Source organism: Aptenodytes patagonicus, chromosome 2, assembly GCF_965638725.1.
Source record: "Aptenodytes patagonicus chromosome 2, bAptPat1.pri.cur, whole genome shotgun sequence".
NCBI lineage: Eukaryota > Metazoa > Chordata > Aves > Sphenisciformes > Spheniscidae > Aptenodytes > Aptenodytes patagonicus.
Window position 1 is genome coordinate 72,024,831 of NC_134950.1, and position 19,171 is coordinate 72,044,001.

General features: G+C 50.8%; 1 protein-coding gene across 2 annotated transcripts; it reads left to right on the forward strand.

The window, feature by feature from the left end:
• The first annotated feature begins 9,113 nt into the window (after positions 1-9,113).
• IRX4 (iroquois homeobox 4) lies at positions 9,114-18,497 on the forward strand. 2 transcript variants are annotated; one of them, XM_076332235.1, is made up of 6 exons: positions 9,114-9,348; positions 14,248-14,313; positions 15,183-15,434; positions 16,038-16,144; positions 17,110-17,429; positions 17,609-18,497. In XM_076332235.1, the coding sequence occupies exons 2-6, from the start codon at positions 14,269-14,271 to the stop codon at positions 18,388-18,390; spliced, it is 1,506 nt and encodes a 501-aa protein (XP_076188350.1). In that variant the 5' UTR covers positions 9,114-9,348; positions 14,248-14,268; the 3' UTR covers positions 18,391-18,497. The 2 variants fall into 2 exon arrangements, with proteins under 2 accessions (XP_076188350.1, XP_076188351.1); XM_076332236.1 differs by lacking the exon at positions 9,114-9,348 and adding an exon at positions 9,609-9,634.
• The last annotated feature ends 674 nt before the right edge of the window (positions 18,498-19,171 follow it).

Sequence of the window (19,171 nt, forward strand, 5' to 3'; positions counted from 1 at the left end):
GTGATTTTCAGTTCTCTAAACTGCAGGTGAGCAATGCTGGGGATTGTTTAGCCAGCAAGCCACAGCACTTTGTAATTCCAGGAAAAAAAAGATAGGTTAGAGAGCCTTATAAATTTATCAGCGGTTGCTGAAACACAGATTAAGTTAGTTTTCTTGAAAGTAAATATACTGCACTAAGTAGGCAAAAAAAATTTCTTTGTTTTTTTTTCTTCTGTCACACAAAGGTCAACCATTACAGTCACATGACTCACAAATTGCCCCAAAAAAGCTATTTAGGGTCACATATCACAAGGGCCGGCATAACACAGACCAGAGGAACAAGCTGCCCTCGCAGACCTCCTGCAACCTTCTCTGCTTTCAGGAGTGATTGCAGTACCCCCATCTGCCTTTTCCCAGTGGTGTAATTCACATAAAATATTTTAAACAGGAAAAATTCAGATTCATAAGTCTTACTTACATTTATGGAGTCTTCTACATCTATCTATAGCTTTTTCTTTTTCAGATCATCTCAGTTTTTACTCCACTGTGCTTTCTGTTTCAAATCTTTAAGTTTCATGAAAGAGTAGTCAGCTGGGATCACCGCGTCCAGCAAGTCCTCCTCCCAAATGCTCAGCGAGACTAGAAAACACTACACACACAAAAAAAAAAACCACTAGCCACATTAGTGTAAAGTGGCTAACTGCCTTTTGGTAAGAAAACCTGATGAAAAACTGCAAGCCAACAACAGTCCCACAGGGAACCACAAAATAGGTTTGGCAGCTCAAGGTTTTAATTATTGGTTAAAGCTAGAAGTGACAGTGGGCAAAAAAGCAAGGGTCCAGCTGAGCTCCTGCTACCAAGTCTGGACAAGCCCAGGGGTTGCCTGCATTTTGGTAATGCTGGAAAGGAACAGATTTTCTCACACTTGTCCCACTCAGACTTCTTCACTGGGCTGACCACAGGCAGCCAGCAGCTCACATGACCACCTGGCCAAACTTGCAATAGGCGTCCTTTTGCAGCTTGGGTGAGAGCTGGAGTATCTTCTGGAAATGGCTGTGGTGCCACGGGCTGCCATTGACCTTTGGCTCCATTGCATCATTTCAGCTGAAATTTCTTCTAGGTGATGCAGAGTCAGCCACAGTAACCAGCTTCACTGACGTTGCCGCTGGCTCTGCTGCATCCCCAACCACTCTGGGTTCGACCGTGGTACTGACATTTTCTTGGTTCCTGGATAAGCAGCTCTTGTCCTATTCTGCTCCGCGTCCACCTGAAAAATAGGCTGGCAGGGGAACAGAGCATGGCTGGGAGCCTTGTGCGAGGCTTGAAACGTCAAACAGGACACGCTCTCTGTGGGCACGTGCAGCTGCAGGTATCTGCTCTTCATCTCTTACCTCCCACGGTTGTCTCTGGACAAGGGGAAAGACAAGAAACAGTTATCCTCCCAAGGAAGGCTCTTCCTTCAACATTAATGAGGATTTTGCAGAAATCTCTCAGCTCCCACTGTCTGTGTCCTTAGGACTGATAGCTCTACCAGCTACGAAATTAGATGCTTGGGAGAGGAGGAGGAGGAGGAGTGGTAACTGGAAAATACAACGCAGATGAAACATAGCACCTTACGACAAACGTGACTACATTTCGTATCTTGACTGCACTGACTTTTTGCAAACCTAAAAATTAGACGTATGAGGGTATTTTTTTCCTTTGTTAATCATATTTAACCTTGCCTGACATGTATATTCAATGAAATGATTCTACTTTCTACACAAGTTGTCCTGGGTTTACCCAGCTTTAATCTGAAGCCAATATTCTGACTTGTTTTTTACTTTAGCTCTTCTATATTACTGCAGTTCAACCATTTCACCACAGGTTTTTAAAAAAAAAAAAAGAGAGAGACTTTTTTAGTTCAAATATTTATTGATTTTCAAAAAAAGGAGGGAGAAGAGGGGGAAATGCAGGAATGTCCTACAGTTTCTCAGAATTTATGGAGATATTATATACTCATAAATCCATGTGTTTCTTTATTAGACAAACAGCCCTTCTGAGATAAACAATCTAACTGTTCTTGGAAAAGATCTTTTAACTGCATAGTCCTCAGAAGAGAAAAGCTTTTAAATGCTTGTGAACAGTGGGTTGGAGTAATTGGTGGAACTGACATTTAATAGAAAGTTCAGGCTTTTTTATACAGATTGATTTGAATCTGGCTGCAGGTCACAGGTGCTAATTTGGTAGACGTGAGTCTGTTGTGAATATTATGGGTATTTGCCCATAATATACAAACTGCCTTCTACAGTCCACAGTCCCTGATTAAGAGAGTGTCATGATTAGACTATTGCCCTTATTAAACAGAGTTCTTTGATGAAACCTGAGTCTTACTGGTGTTTTTAGTCTTATATTGTATTTATTACATGCAGTTTTAAAATAACTATTATATAACAGATGTATTGTCAGCGACTGTATTTTTGCAACTGCAATCTACTGTGGATCTTTCATTGCTCAGTGACCCCCCCGCCACTTTACACCTGCGGGGTGCAGAATTACTGCGTGGGGCTATAAAAAAATTGTTACATTTTCATGACATAACATCAATATTAAATACTCAAAGATTCTTATGGTGTTTATGATTTTGAATGACCAAGGGACAGAAACAGAAGGGATAAAGATGCATTTATCGCTGCAGCATTATTGTCATATTTTACTCAGTTTAACACGTTTTAAGCATAAAGAAAACGTTAACATGCCACTGAGAACATTATCAGTGAGTATTGAAAGTAGGTAGCCATTGGAAAATGTCATAATTAGTCTTCTATATTTTCAGTCTTTTCTTGGAATACAGTCCCTTCATACAGAACAGACATTTCTCTGCATCCTTTCCCTCTGTGCGTGTGTGTGCATGTGTGTGTGTGTGTGTATATACAAGTGTGCAGACACAGGTGTGCATGAATGTACCTGTGTGCATAATTCTGGTTCAACTGTTTCTAAACTTTCTGCACTGAGGAATAATATATATGCAGTTTAATTATTTCTCATCAGTGAGTAATTATAATAAGCAGCCATTTTGCAAAGGATAGACGTTAACCCTTATCTCCGTGGTATGATGACTGTGGGTCTATGATTTGCTTTCGCGGCCTGGGTACAAACGGGAGCGTGGCTATAGATTGAGATCACAGACGGGAAGGAAGAGTTGCTCAGAACAGAGCACCTCTGCTAAAAAAATTGGCTGGTAGCAACAGTTCAACTTCTTCATATTTCTTAACACTTTCCTGCTGTTGGGTCACGCTGCGTTATAAAATCACCTTGCAAATCAGAAAATTGTGATGGTTTAAACGCTTTTCTTTTAAAACAGCCCCTGTTGCTCCTAAACTACAGGCCAAGTGCCAAGGTATTTATTCATAGAATCGGATCCTACTGAGCATTAGCTGGCATACTACCTCAGACTCCTACCCACAAAAGCTGAAGGCATGCTGTGACCGTTTGAGATGTTCAGCACCTTGCAAAGCCATGTGGGTGTTCAAGTTACAACGGTTAGTCCAAAGAGAGGGAAAAAAAAGAAAACTGATTTGGCCCACAATCAGATAGCTGATCCGGTACGCAGTTGTACACAATACAGATTGCAGGGTGATGTTCTGGTTCGACTGAATGAAATAGAAAAATGCTTACTGGCTTTAACAAGGACAGATTTAATCCCAGAACCTGAAATATCTCCACAAACCAGTTAAATTTCAGTATAAAATGTCTAAATGTATGTTTTATCAAGCCACTTTTATGTTTTGCTGGCCCCTTTATCTTGTGTCAACCAAAAATTCGTAATACCAATTTTGACTGAAGGCTGGCTTTAATTACAATTTCTTTTACAGGTCTCAACTGCTTTTTGTATCCTGGGAAATGAGAGCAATTCTTTCTATCATATTCAGAAAGAAAATGAAAAGGTTGGTAAATGTATAAGTAATTTTAACTGATTCATTGATCTGAATACTTTTAAAGTAATACAGTAAGTATTTCTGTCACACTTTGAAGTTAAGCTTGGAGCTCAGTTACATCCCTTAGGGTTATTTTATAGCCATTAAGAATGTGTACCTTTTATCTGGTGCCTTCAATTAATTGAATTTCAAAAATATTCTCAAATGTTTTTAGAAAATCATTTAGTTCCTGGAGGACATTCCTGTGTGATTTATTGTTACAGTAATTAAAAGCAGTGAGTATTACACTGGTCACTGTTGGAACTCCTGTCTGCCTTTGGCTATATTTTGGTTTAAGTTAAAACATATAGTGCACTTGAGAGACTTGTGAAGGGAGGCAAGAAAGAAATTAATTCTTTTCAGATTGCTTCAGAATTTTGGCACACTTAGAAATAACCTCTTAAAGTGATCACGGTGATATTTACATGATAATTATATGCAAGCACAATTAAACTTCTATATTAAACAATTAAATAATGTTTTTCCTGCTATGGTAAATTATTCCTGACTACCCATATTAGTATTCTGTAGTTCTAATCAGTGCCATAAATAATTTTCAGTTTTACACATTCTGCTCTGAAGCAATTATTAAGAGCTCTCAGGAAAAGTTAAAACAGCTAATGAAAATAATTAGCAGGAAAAAATGATGGTTCATCCTGCATTGAAAGATAACCCTAACTGGAAACTACAAACGCTGCTTTAATTGCATCTTTGTTTTCTGAGGCACACGCAGTTCTCTTCTGTAAACACTTTTGTGCAAGAAGTGATCGCTCACAAGCAGCATTTCACGGAACTACTCACTCACGGGAAGATCGGTGGGGTTAGACCCGAGGTCCACTTCTCTTCAGTTGTATAACACGGAGGAAGGAGCTTATTCCTGCATTGCTCCCCTGGAGCTCCACCTCAGTAGCATTGCTCACCTGGGCAAGGTCTGCAGGCTCGGGCTGCCCTCCCCGCTCAGGCAAAGCTGCAGTGCAGGAAGGAGAACTTGGTGCTACTGACTCACCCGGTATCTTCTGCCTTTTCAGGGTCTTCAAGGAGGGTTGAAATGGCTAAGCTTTTAAGCACTTAAAATGATGCTTTTTTCCTACTAAAAAATAATTTTCTCCGCCCATCCATATATTGAGTACTCTAAGACAGCCTTAGCTATTTCTCTAACCACATCAACATTTTTTTCTACCACAGAATATGTATCTTCTCAAAATCATGAGCTCACAAATGGAGTTATGATAACACTTGCTTAGAAATTATTGAAAAAATAATTATGAGCCTATATCATTGTGGACTACAAAAGACCCACAAATGATCACACAGAATCTAAAAAAAATGTGTTTTATCAGCTTAGGCACGCGTTTATGAATAAAAGTGTGGTTGTTCAGATCAGTACAATGCAGGTCAGCACCAGATAAACATTTCACATTTAAATGTACACACTGAAGTCATTGTTCAAAGTAATAACCTATCCTTTTAATAAACCATCCCTTTTACGCTGAAATGCCTAAAGGTTTTCTAATGTGTATATGTCTTTTGAACACCACATAATGAATTTAACGTGAGAAAAGGAAAAGAAATGTACCTGTACGGATCCCTGCACATTAAGATAAACCTTGTTGCTCTGAGGCTAGCATAAAACTTGGCACCCAAACCAGATGAGGACAAAAATAGTTTCAGCAAAAATCTGATTTCTATCCATGTATTTACTACATTCTGAATTATATTGGCTTTCCTGTGAAATTATTCCAGTTACGTAAATTATCTCAGAGGTTTCGTGATTAAGCTAGTGTGTTTCCAGGACCTTTATAGTGTGTATGAGTTATGAGACAAGCATTAGTATATTATTCCTTGACTAGGTGTGCTTTAATAACCTCAACAGGAAAATAAAGGCCAAAAAAAAAAAAGAGATCAAGCTAGTGTTTTCTCCCACCTGATCTCTTAGAAAGTAGGTCTTCAAAGAGCAGCCACGGTGCTGCAGGAATTGACACTGGCAATTAAATGATATTCCCTTTCTGAATGGAAGTATGTGGTGCTATCACCAGTGCTGTTTGTCTAATGACATGGAAAATTAAGGTTTTTAACCACTTGGTATCATTTAATGATGGCCTTTTCACAGCAGAGAGGGCATTGATCTAGCTACAGAAATGGGAAAGAATGCTAAAGAACGCCAGGACAGACAGGACCAATACCATTTCTACTGTGAAAAGAGCACCTTTTAATAGCTTAAACATTAAAAATGGTTGAAACCTTAGTACTATTGGTCATGTAAAAAAAAAGAGAGGGAGAAAGAGAATCTGTAACAACATAATGAATAACCTCAAGCAAAATCTACAAATGCCCTTCCAGCCATGGGCTGCGGCCCATGATTTTTTTGGGAGTGCTTCCCAAAAGCTTTTGCTCTGGTTGCAAGCACCTTCCCGGATTTATTGGTGAGCTGTGTTCCCTCAGTGGCTGTGTCCTTCAGGTCACTATGGTTGACTTGCATGCATGTCTAGTGGGATTTCAGCTCTGCTCTGTTTGATCTCCCTCCTGCCTGGCTAGGCCGGTCTTTGTCAGAAAGCCACCGTGCTTTCTGGTGCGTAGGTCAAAGTGGCAATGGGTGGCAATTTCCAAGGTGTGCAGGTCAACGTGAGCAAATTGGAAGAGGCAGACTCAAGAGTCTGCTTGCTTCCTTTAACCATCACTGAAATAATAAAAAAATGTTGATCTCCTGGAACTGAGGTCGTTACATTACGAAAGATAGATATTAATGTAGTGTTACTGGTGGCAGGTGTTAATATAAAAACTGGTTTTTTGAACGATGCCTCCTGCCCTTGAACATCGTAGCACATTTCAAGGGGGGGAGGGGAGGGGGGCAGCTGCATCCAGCGGCCCCCCAGCACCTCACCAGAGTAGTTCCCCCCTGCTGCTCTGCCGCCAGGAAAGTCGGGGGCGGCAGCTCCCCGGGCACCCGGGCCGCGGGCACCCCTCGCTCCCGCCGCGCTCCCGGGCTCCGCCGGCGGCGGCGGCGGCTCCGGGCCGGAGGGAGGCCGCGGGGTCCCGGTCCCCCCGAAGCACATTTGGGCCGGAGGGGAGATGTGACCCCACCCTGTAAAACAGGGGCTCAGCCGGGCGGACGGCTGGACGGGGTCGGCGGAGGGGTCCCCCCCGGGGCGGCGGCTCCCCCCGCAGGCACGGCGCTGCCCCCGGGAGCCTCGGCCCCGCTTCGCGCCGGGGCTGCCTGCAGCCGAGCAGCCGGGCTAGGAGGCAGCCCGGGGCAGGAGCCCCGGGGGCAGCGCCAGCGGGACGGGCGAAGGGAAGAAAGGGAAAGCCCAGATCCGCAGGGCCGGGTCGGGGGCAGCACGCACGCCTCCTGCGCTCCCGGGTGATTTGGGGAAGGCGTAAGAGTCCCACGGGGTGGCTGGGAAGCGCAGCGATGCCCCCGTCCCGAGCCACGTACCCCTCGTCTTCCCGGCCGGCCGGCAGGCAGGCAGGCCGGCCAGCGCCGGGCGGGCAGCCCAGGCATCCGCGTCGCTGTGGGTTTGTTACTCTGCCTTAAAACGCAAAGGCTCGCTGCGTGATTGGCTTTCTGTTTACAAGTGCAGATGGGGAGAAGGCTCACGTTTTCCTTCTCTGTGTGGTTTCCCCGCCTTGGAAGCTGCAAGGGCAATCCGAGGAGGGAGAAAGGGGAAAGAGAAGAGGATTTCCCAGTTTCAGCATTCATCAGATTTACCCTGTCATTGCACTACAAGGTGCAGCGTGTGTCGAACATTACGAGCACGGGTCCATGCAAATGACACAGGCATGAAAGAGCCCTGGCAAGAATAAATCTGTCGATGTACAGATGTTCCCTATTAACGTTATTGTTCAGCCTTGGTGGTTACGGTGGGAAGACACCGGATTAAAAATTCCCATTGCCACCCCACCTCTCCTGAACCTTTCTCCCCACACCTCTTTGTCTTCGCTTAATTAGGTAGGATATAATATTCTCTTTTTCTCCTCCTCTGTCTTATTGAGACGTCTGCCCAGGCTTGCGCCTTTAAACAGGAATGATATTGATCCCTCCTCCCCCTTCTGTCAATCCCGATTTGTCCCTTTTCGCGCTGAACAAACAATTAAGAAAAGAAAGTACCGACTGGGCTGTAAAACTTGGCGTACAATAGGCCCCCGCAGGGCTGCCTGGGCGCTGCGCGGCCCCCGGGCAGCGGGCAGGAGCCCGGAGCGGGTCTTGGCGCCCGGGGGTGAGAGGGTGGAGGGGGCTGCACTCCAGGAAAGACATTTAAGACCGTCCAGCCTCGGACCCGAGTAACTTCTCCGCAGGGGAGCGCGGCAGCGGCAGCAGCCTGCGGCTGAGACCGCGCGGGACGGACGGACGGGCGGGCGGGCGGGCGCAGGAGGACGGAGGGGATAAGCGGGAGCAAGCGCTCCCGCCCCGACCTGCCTGCGGCGCCCGGCCCCCCCCCCCCCCCTCCGCTGCCCCCCCCCCCACCCCCCGGAGGAAGCCCCCGGTGCCCGGGCAGCCCCGGCGGGCCGCGCCCGGGGCGGGCGGCGACGGCGGGGCCGGCCCCGGGGGCGCTGCCGGGAGCGGGTCCCCGGAGCCGGGCGCCGCCGCGCCGCCCCCCCCCCGCCCCCTCCCCGCGGCCGGGGGGCGCTGGCCCGCGCAGCCCCCGGCAGCTGCGCGGCGCCGGGCTCCGCCGCGCTGCCCCAGGGCTATGAATAAAGCTAAGGCCGATGGGTGGACAGGTACAGGTGCCCATCTCCGGCGCGCAGGGCTAGCGCTGGCGTCCCAGCCCGCCTCCTCAAACGGGAGGGAAACAAAGACGGCGAGAGAGGCAGGGAGAGTTGCCTGTAAGTTTAGCGCCTTTCAGTCGTGACTCGCAGAGATAAATGATAGTTTGGAGGTGCGCGCAGTTAATCAACGCTACGGCTGCCTTACAGCGTGTGCAACCCGCAGATCATTAGGTTAAATGGAGGACATTCGTGTCCTTCCAGAATCAATGCAATTATTGTTGGCAACAAGGACAACAATTGGAGTGGCAGCACTAATTTTACTAACCTGCTATTAATTATGGTGTCCCCCACGCCCCAGACGGCGTTTATAACCCGCGGAAGCAAGCGGTGCCGGCTGCTTCTGTTTTAAAACGGGAAAAGTTGGAAGTGGAGTGCCCGGTGGCGTTGGAAAGTGTTAATCAGTAGGAAAGAGTGTGATCAGTGGAGCTATTCACTTGAACGTCACTCTGGTACAGGGGGTTAGTGAAGTGGCTGTGGCGCCTGGGGACCGAAGGCACTGTACCGCTCCGCTCAGGTATTGCACACTGAGAAATGTCTGCGTTAGTTCTCCGTAGCTCCCTGCAAAGTCAGCCAGCGCAGACGGGAGAGAAGCCCTGCCATGGCACAGCCATCGCTACGAGGTTTTAGCCGAAGCCTGGCGTGATCGCAGGTAAAAATTTTCTTCTTCTTTTGGTGGTGATGCTCGCGTGTGTCTCTCTCCCTCTACGGAAGCGGGGGGTGGGGGGGAGCGGTGGGGTTTATCCCCCCTCCCCCCTTTCGGAGCCTGCTTTAGCAGCCAGGCAGCTGAAAACGAACTGCTGGAGGGAAGAGAAACTATCTGTGATGAATCATTTGGCTTTGTGCAATCTTTACCTAGGACAGAGGGCAAATGTATTTTAACATATGTGCTATTTCTTGGGAAGGGGGTGTGGATATGATATTCAGCGAGCGCTAAGGTAAGGTATCGAGTCAAACTTTCTGGATTTTAAGGCAAACTTCAAAAGGCGTAGAATTTGACCTTGCAAGTAGGAAAGTTTTATCTTCGCGGGGAAGTATGTTCAAGCTGTCCGCTGCCAGACAGCTTAAAGGCGGTGGCGTTTGAATGCCTACGAGTCTGCGGCGCTGGGGGTGCAGGAGCTGGAAAGAGGAACCTTACACAGTCTTTGCTTTGCTAGCGAAAGCGTAGTTGCGATGCTCTGCAGCGGGCAGGTAAATGTGGATAGGTTGTAGGGTCCATCTGGCCATACAGCAGCTGCCCAGGTCGCAGCGTTTGCTTCTCCTGCTGAAAAGTTTTGTCCCTCCGTGTGTGTGTGTGTGTGTGTGAGCGCGTGTGTTGGCTCTAGCTCTGAAGTGTGAAAAGTTAATAAATACAAAGAACAGAATGAGCATGTGAGGCCTTTCTGCTTTAATCTAGATTGTTTGCCAAGAGGATTGAAGACTTACAAAATGAAAGCATTCAAATGGATAGCTTTGAACAACTGATTTTACGTGTAGTTGTAATCTGAGTAAATTAATTAGCTGCTCCTTCTTATGCAACTGTTATGTTTGTCATCATAGCTCTACCGATCGCAAGCCATTGCATAGGTTTGTGCAGGTAGGCAGTATCAGCTGGCTGTCCCTCGATTCAGAGTGCAGGAGATGCAATTACACCTCAGGTGGGCTCAGGAAAAACAATCGTATTTACTGTCGATAGCGACTTTATGGGAGCTAATCTACTTGAAAATGTTGTAGGCTGCCCTCGGTTCCATGTCAGATCCCAAATGGGCAACATGTAGAGCTTCACAGCGTTTGTCAGGCGGTGTCAAGGTTGCTTTAAATCTGTAACGTGAAAACAAAGCAAAGTCGACTGGAAGAGCTCGCTAAAGTCTGTTTAGCCCATAAGCAAATTCCGTCGCTGAAATATTTCCAGGAGTGGCAATAACCCCTCCAAAAGAGGAGGCGATGAAAATGCAGATAGTAAAAGTGTAGCTGTATTAACTGCCTCTAGATCATGTCCCTGAAGACGTCCATCAAAGCGTTAGTCCTGAAGAGAGGTTCTCTGTTTTACCTGCTGTGGCCTGTTCCAGCATCACAGCGTTCCCTTCTCGTTTCATGCTTTTATGATAAAACTTGTATGAACGTTGGCTCCAGGTTCTCGGAGAAGAAACGCATAACCCTCGGAGGGAGACTTAGTTGGGCTTTGGCTCTAAAATACCTGCTCGCCTGGGTGTGCAGGCTTACTCAAGAGGGGAACTCTCCAGCGTTTCCTATTGATCGTGATGGGTTTGCTTGCTCAAACTTTGGAGAAAGCAGCGTGTGTCTCTCGAAAGCTGTTAACTGCTTCGTACAGGAGAGGGGCTTTGACAAGGATCAATTTTTATTGCACAGCAAAGACTTGCATTTTCCAAATGCTTAAGGATATAGCCCACAGCATTCAGCAGTCCAATCCACTGCTTAGATTTGAAGAGTGTTACGTTGTTTATGTGCAAGAACCACAAAGGTTATTTTAAATCATTGTGGGGCTTATTGCATGTTTGTGCACTGGCACCAAAAATTCAAGATGAAATATAATTGTGTTGAGTTTCTTATCAACAAAGGACCATTATTTGTAGACTGTAAGTGAAACAAGACATGAACGCTGGAGGAAGATGTAATGCCAGCTTTTAGCGTTTAAGGTTATTAAGTGTTTAAGGTTATTAAGTGTTCTGTTGTTGGCTTTTGTTTTTGTTGCTGTGTTTTTTTGTTGGGTTTTTTTTAATGACTGCTTTCTAGGGAATACAGATTGGAACTGGCACAAAGCTGACCGGGGGTAAAGTAATAGAGCAGGCAGGCTGCAAAGAAAAATGACAAATAATTATCATGATTAATACAGGAAAGTTCAGTGCAAAAATGGGCACCAGAGTATTTGCATGGTGTAGTGAAAGACAACTGTGATATATAAATAGGCAAGGACTATAAATATTGAATTTCACCTTGTATTTTAAAGTTTAATAGACTCATCTAAATATCAAAACCTGTAGTCTTCTGTGGGCCACTGCGGAGTTGACATCTGCAGTAGTATCAGAAAGGGGGGGGGGGGGGGGGAGACACACAAAAACCGCCACAACACCAGGACATCTCCCAAACTGTAGCCTGGAAAACTGCGAGGACTTCTCCAGGCAGTTCTCTAGCTCTCCCAGCTAATTATAGTGCTTTACACCGAGCCGCTCTTGAGATAAGTGCAACTGTTTTCTTCCCTAGCACCGGTGAGTTACACTCCAGGGCTTAAACAAACATCCCCCGGCGCAATCAGCGCAGGAGGCAGAGCGAGCAGCACCGAACGCTGCCTGCAGACCATTGTGTAAACACCGGGTGTCTTTTCTGCCCGAACAATGCAGCAGCCCGTCAGCACGCCGCAGAGGAGGAAGCTGCTTGTAAATAGTAGCTAAAAGTATCATTATACCCCGGCAGCACCGGGGTAGCAGGAGGAATAAAGGAGCGTTTCTCTAACAGAAACCCAATGGCTGAGTTATATTCCCAGAAAGAAGAAGGTATTAGCATTTCAGGTGAGGAAAGAATAGGCACTTTCTTCCCCCCCCCCCCCTCCCCCCCCAATCAATACAGAATTCAAAACCGATTATTAATGTCATTTGATTCCCGTTCTTTATACCTTTCTCCCGGCTACAGATACTGAGCTGTCAGGATGATTTGCATGTACTGTATCTGATATCTTTTATTTGCAAACACTCTAAAGCGCCATAAAACGCCGCTCGTTGTAGTCTAACTCAATCCGAGAACTAGTATTTTCATCTGTAAATTAAAGCAATTACGCAGCAGATATTATATTATGTGTACTGTGGTCTCCAGATAGTCATCAATCACCCTCAATCGAGCTGTCAGTGTGGGCAGATTCGTTTCTGGGAGGCAGTCTTCCAGCTGGGGAGAAGAAGAGAACATCATCATTAATTAGAGTGTGACCCTGGGGCTATTCACATGTCTGAACCCAGGAATCTCTCTGAGCAAGTCTGCACACCACGGAGCAGCGTTCAACCGCACCAGCAGCCGAGCTTCAGCCTCGGAGCTGACTCCTCCGCTTCCTCCACCCGCCCGCCGGCTGCCCGCCCGCCCTGCCCCGGCGGTAGCTGGCCGTCGGGGGGAGATGCCGGGGCTGCCGGCCGGCGGAGGTGGCCGAAGGGCCACCTCCGCCGGCCGGCAGCCCCGGCATCTCCCCCCGACGGCCGCTACCTCCGGGCGGCAGCACGGAGCCTGCCCCCTCCGAGGGTGAAGCGGCGGGGGGGTGGGGGGGGTGGATGATGCTGCCTGCTTGTGTGGAGGGGTCCCAGCCCCCAGAAGGCAGGGAGTCCGATGGCAGCGGTGGGGGCGGGTTGGAGAGAAGGGGGGGTGATGGAGGCGAGACTCCTTCCCAGGCCCTCCCTCACCCGGGGGTCCCGCCGTAGCCCCGGGGAACCACCTCACCACCGGGAAAAAGGGATGTTTGCTCGCCGGTGAGAAACGGCACTTGGCACATTTGAGTTGGGCCCCCCTCCCTAATTCCCCCCCCCCCCCCAGCTGTGCGCACCTCGGAGCACAGGCAGGCTGGATACGGCCCTCCGCCCCGCGAGGGGCTGGCTTTTCCAGCGGAGGTTTGCGACGGGATCAAAGCCGTTTTAACGTGAAAAGTCACGTCCTTTCAATCATTCCCCGGAATACGCTTGTAGGGTTTTCTACCTGTAATCACACGTCTGGAATAAAAGCCGAAAAGAAAGGCAGGATTGCATGTCATGTGCTTTATTGTCAGCGTTAGCGCTAATTTTAACTGTTGATTAAATCTTAAATGAAGACTCAGTCGTGTGTCCCTTCATACGTCTTGTTTGTAATTGAGACTAATCATTACTGTGGGGTGGGAAGAAGCAGCTGCTCATTAATTAATTTCTAATTAAAAGTGCTTACCAGCCCTTCAGTGACGAAGGAGGGTAGGGGGGAAATCTTAGCTGATACAACATTGATCCTTCAGATTAAAACCATTCATTTCCTTCCCTTCCCCGCAGAAATACATAGAAATGTTGCAAGCAGGCGTAGCCGCTGCCGGAGAGCTCTCCAAACTTTCGCTGCTGTTAGGCAGGCCGAGAGGGATGCTGGAGAGTCTGTTTTCCACGCTGGGGGAAAGGGTCCCGAAAATGAATGTTAAACTTACAGGCAGGCTAATTTGAATAGGTTTTGCGTGACGTCAGAGGCTCGGCTCTTTTGAAACAACGTGCTTCTGAACCGATGTATTTGTATCACTTCCCCCCCCCCCTTTATTTTTACATGGGTGCAAAGCATGTATTTCTTCCGTCACCTTTGCCATCCTCGGAGCCCACACGTAACAATTATTTCTGTTTCGTAGCTGCAGAGGGGAAGGTGCTAAAATCACTATACATCTTTTTTTTTTTTTCTTCTTGGGTTAAAAAAAAAAAGAAAGAAAGTTTAAGATTTCATGTAAATAAATTAAATGTGGTTTTCTGCTTCGTCCTATAAGCATCTAGGGACCTGTGGTTACCAATCAATTGGTACAATAGAGCAGAGCCAGGCTGCAATAGCGTGCAGATCAGACGTCTCGCCTTGTTTCTAGATAACTGGGAGCCTCTGTACCATGTCATATCCTCAGTTTGGCTACCCTTACTCCTCTGCACCCCAGGTAAGACTTTTTGCCTACCAACGTTAATTGATTGAATTTCAGTCCTTACCGATTACTTCCGTCCAGGGCTAGGAGCGGCAGCGATCCTTTCTAGCATGCGGGAGCGGGAAATCGGCTGCTCGCTCCGCATCCTTCCAAGATGCTCAAGTTATATCTCGCGCACATATTTTAAAACGGGAGGGCACACGCGGGATTTAGGGTGTTTGGGGGTGATAACGATGCGTGGGGGAGGATTACAGAGATGAGGGAGGTGAGAAGGGGAGCTAGAGATCCCCCAACCCCCACCTGCTCTCTCTCCCCCCCCCCCCCGCGCTTTTTTCTCTTTCCCGATTAAATTCACAGTTTACCAGTTAAACACGAAAGTACTGGGGTCCGGACCGTAGAAACATAATGGGATATTCTAAACCAGCAGGTTAATAACAGATGCGTGCGTGGCTGCTAGAAATCTGCAGTCAAAATAAATATGCATGAGTGATTCAGAAAAAAGGTTTAAAAACGCAGATGGGAAAGCATTGTGCTGCAAGAGGGGAAAACCGGTGTAAAGCCAGTCTTGTGAGAACACACCAGAAAAGTTAGTTTTTAAATGCAAAGGGCTGGAGCAACGTATTACAGAGGATTAAACGCCCACAGTCACGGGGCGTTTGATTGTTGTCGTGGTGGCTTTTCTTTAACTGATAAAATACTTGCACCTCTGCGTTTCTCCAGAGCGTTTTTACCCCGATTGAAGTAAAATACGGGGGGGGGGGGGGGGGGGGGGAGGAGGGTGACACCCCAAAGCTGCGACCTGATTAAAAAAAAGCCCTAAACTTGGTGACAGTTTGGGAAGTTCCCCCCCCCCCCGCCCTCAGCGCCGCTCTCTTTCCCTCCAGTTCCTGATGAGCACCAACTCCCTGACGACCTGCTGCGAGTCCAGCGGCCGGACGCTGGCCGAGACGGGGGCGGCCGCCTCCGCCCAGACCCCCGTCTATTGCCCGGTGTACGAAAGCCGGCTCCTCGCCACCGCCCGACACGAGCTCAACTCCGCCGCCGCCCTGGGGGTCTACGGCGGCCCCTACGCCGGGCCCCAGGGCTATGGAAACTACGTGACCTACGGCACCGAGGCCCCCGCCTTCTACTCCTTGGTAAGCCGCCGGGGGAGGGGGGGAATGCTCCCGCCCGTCCGCCGCGCCGCGCCGCCCGCCGGACCCCCGCTCCCCCCGCGGGCGGTGGCCGGTCGGCGGGACCCCTCCGCGATGGGGGCAGCCCCGGGCGCTGCTTCTCCTCCTGCTCCCCGAGCCTCCCGCCGCTCCCCCGCGCCTGCCCGCTTTCGGCGACGGGCGCGGAAGCCCGGCGCGTCCAGCCCCGCGGTCATTGAATATTCAAGCCCGGCGCGGTTCTCACGGTAACGCAATTAAAAGTCGCGCCTGACGGGGTGGCGGCCCAGCGCGCGGGGCCCGGCCAGGCGGGTGGTTTGGGGCGGCCCACACCCCGGCTGCCAAAAAACGATGCGCTCTTCCCAGCCAGCCTTTTTTTTTTCCGTTTCCCTCTTTTTTTCCTGGCACCGTAACAGCGCGAGTTAATGTCTCTATTGATCTCGCCGGCCGCCGCGGCCGAGGAGCCTCCGGGAAGGTCCGGCGCGCCCCCCCCCCTCCCCCCGAGACCCGGGGGGGCCGGGGCGGGGGCCCGAGCTCTGCCGGCGGCGGGGGCGGCGGGGGCTGAGGGCGGCGGCGGGGTGTCTCTTGCAGAACAGTTTGGAGGCGAAGGACGGGAGCGGGTCTGCGCATGCGGGCATCGCCCCGGCGGCTGCCTACTACCCCTACGATCACACCCTCAGCCAGTACCAGTACGACAGGTAAGCGCACAGCCCACCCCGGCCCGGCTCGCCGCCCCCCCCACCCGCGATCCCCACCCCTTCCCGCCCGCCCCGCTGCGGGGCCGAGGCGCGGACCTGCCTCCTCGCCGCCCAGCATCTCCCTCCCGGCCCCAGCGATGCCGCCTCCCCTTCCCCACCGAAACGTCCCCCTCCCGCAGGCACACAGACAGGGGGTCCTCCGCCCCCCGGACGGGCGGCGGGGGGGCTGTCCCTCTCCACGGGGGCGGTAATTATCTTTTCCTGCGCGGAGTCAGGCTTAGGCGCCCGGGCATCTCTGGTATGTTTATTAGTTTGAAACCAGCGCAAAACCACTTACGCACCGTTTCCAGCTTTGAGGCCCATCGGGCGCCGATGACCTTTCCCGCAGGACGCGCATTAAATATTCAGTTGCAGCCCGGTGTCGTCTGCGTTAGGTTTCTACAATTTCAGGAACAAAAGGGTAGGAGAGACTGCTAATAAAAGGAGTAAGAGGAAATATATTTCTATTAACAGTTACACCCTGGGGTCACCCAGATGTATTCTGTTTGGGGAGGACTGATCAAACAAGAGGAAAGCGGGATTTCTGTGCGTTTGCAAGCTGCCAGGATTTCCCCGCTGCCCGAAACGTTGAGATTGACTTTACCGCAAATAAAGGCAGGCGCTTTCTTCCCTCTTTCCGCCACCACCGCCACGGCACAGCGGGGATTTGCATTGCCCGGTGCTGCTGTTAGCTGAACGAGCCCTTCATCCTTGCCTCTTCCTCGGCCTGAATTCTCGAGGCAGGTCGCCCCCTGAAAGCCGAGCTGTCCTCGCCCGTCTCCCCCCTCCCCGGTCCAGCCACCCCCGCCCGCCGGGGGGTGCCGCAGGCAAGCGGCCGGGGCCGGGGCCCTGGGATCCCGCGTCGGGCAGGTCCGCGGGGGGCGAGGGCGCCGTGTCACCCTGCGGGTGCTCCCCTGTGCCCGCAGGTACGGCACGATGGACGGCGGGACGCGGAGGAAAAACGCCACCCGGGAGACGACCAGCACGCTGAAGGCCTGGCTGCAGGAGCACCGCAAGAACCCCTACCCCACCAAGGGCGAGAAGATCATGCTGGCCATCATCACCAAGATGACCCTCACCCAGGTCTCCACCTGGTTCGCCAACGCCCGCCGGCGGCTTAAGAAAGAGAACAAGATGACCTGGCCCCCGCGGAACAAGTGCTCGGACGAGAAGCGGCCCTACGAGGAAGAGGAGGAGGAGGAGGAGGGTTCGCAGGAAGAGGCGATGAAGAGCGGGAAAGCCGAGGGTACCCTGCTAAAAACAGGCGCTTAGCGGTTCGGCCGTGGGGGCTCGGCCGCCAGGTCGCCCCCGGGGCGGGCCTCGCTCGTGGGGGCGGCCGCGGGCCTCGCTCGTGGGGGCAGCGCGGCGCCGCCAGTGACCGTGTGTCTTGTTTTTGCTGTCCCTTCCCCCGCCCCCACCCCGCAGAGCCCACGGGCAAGGAGGAGAAGGAGCTGGAGCTCAGCGACCTGGAGGACTTGGACGCCGCCGAGTCGGAGAGCTCGGAGTGCGAGCTGAGGCGGCCCTTCCCGCACCCGCTCCCGCACCCCCTCCCGCTCCCGCACCCGGGCGGCGGCCACCCGCCGCGGGCCGCCGAGCCCCCCGCCAAGATGCCGCCGCCGGCCGCCGCCGCCGCCGGGGAGGAGGAGGAGGAGGAGGAGGAGGCGGCGGCGGCGGAGCGGGCGCGGAGCTGCCTGAAGACGGCGGCGGCGGAGTGCGGCCCCGACCTGCTCGGCGCCCGGCAGCGCGGCTGCGAGTCCAAAATGTGCTTCCAGCAGGGGCAGCAGCTGCTGGAGGCGAAGCCCAGGATTTGGTCCCTGGCGCACACCGCCACCTCCCTCAACCAGGCCGAGTACCCCTCCTGCATGCTGAAACGGCAGGGGGGCTCGGCCGCCGCCGCCGCCGTCTCCGCCCCGGTCGGTGTCATCGACAGGCACCAGGATTCGCCGGTCACCAACCTCAGGAACTGGGTGGACGGGGTGTTTCACGACCCCCTGTTCAGGCACAGTACTTTGAACCAAGCCCTGAGCAACACGACAGTTTCCTGGGCTACCACCAAAGGAGCCATTCTGGAAACGGGCGCCTTGGGACGCGCGGTGGGGAACGGCGCCAACGTGCTCAAGGGGCAGCTCTCAAACTTGGCCCACCATGACTCAAACAAAGAGTTTCTGGCGTTTCCCAAATCAGGAAGCAAAATGTTTTGTTCCTAACAGGCCCGCCGAGGGGCGAAGGACTATCTAACGCTTGAAGAGTCAGCTACACTGAAAAGAGACTTGCGAGAGTTTAAATTTAAATATAAAACTTTTCTTTTTTTTTTTTTTTTTTAAAACCAACAGGAACGAGGATTTAAAGTTCAGTTTGCTCAGTTCAACGGACAGACTTTGCTCATTGCTGTTCTGAAGAATTTCTCCTGGCTGCGACTTAAAGGGATCAATGTCGTGAAAGTTATTTAATTCCATGTCCAAAAAGCACGTACTATAGCGTAGACCTACTTAAAAAAGTTTACATCCGAAAGTTTACAAACGGGAAATTTTAATTCAGATTTAATTTAAGGCATGCCGACATTAGTTATAAAGACTTTTCGAGAGTTTTTCCTCCTGATTTCCTTGTTAGCATATAATTCACAAACAGCACTTCTACTAAGTTTACACCTACTGCACAAATTTATCTTGACAAAAAAAGAGAGAATATGTTAAAAGGTATGTTCACTCCAATAAATTGTCTGTTTCAGAGGTAACACAAGTGGTGGCGTTTTGCATTGCGCAATAAACACCTTTTAGGTTTCAAAACTCCCCCTCGGAGCCGGTCCCGGTAATTCCAAGGGCTGTCAACAGGCTGCCGGGAGAGGGGAAAGGAGGCTCGGGGGAGCGCTGCCGCGGGAGGATGGATCCGCGGGAGGGGGGCCTGGCTGCTCTCCGCCCTTTACCGTGCCCCCGCGGCTCAGCGCTGCGCCCCGGCAGCCGCCCGGGCCGGCGGGGGCGAGGGGCGGCG

Coding starts and splice junctions, on each gene's coding strand:
- IRX4 (XM_076332235.1), top strand. CDS start 14,269: ATGTCATATCCTCAGTTTGGCTACCCTTACTCCTCTGCACCCCAG. Junction 16,145..17,109: donor AGCCAGTACCAGTACGACAG/GTAAGCGCACAG, acceptor CTGTGCCCGCAG/GTACGGCACGATGGACGGCG. Junction 17,430..17,608: donor GAAGAGCGGGAAAGCCGAGG/GTACCCTGCTAA, acceptor CCCACCCCGCAG/AGCCCACGGGCAAGGAGGAG.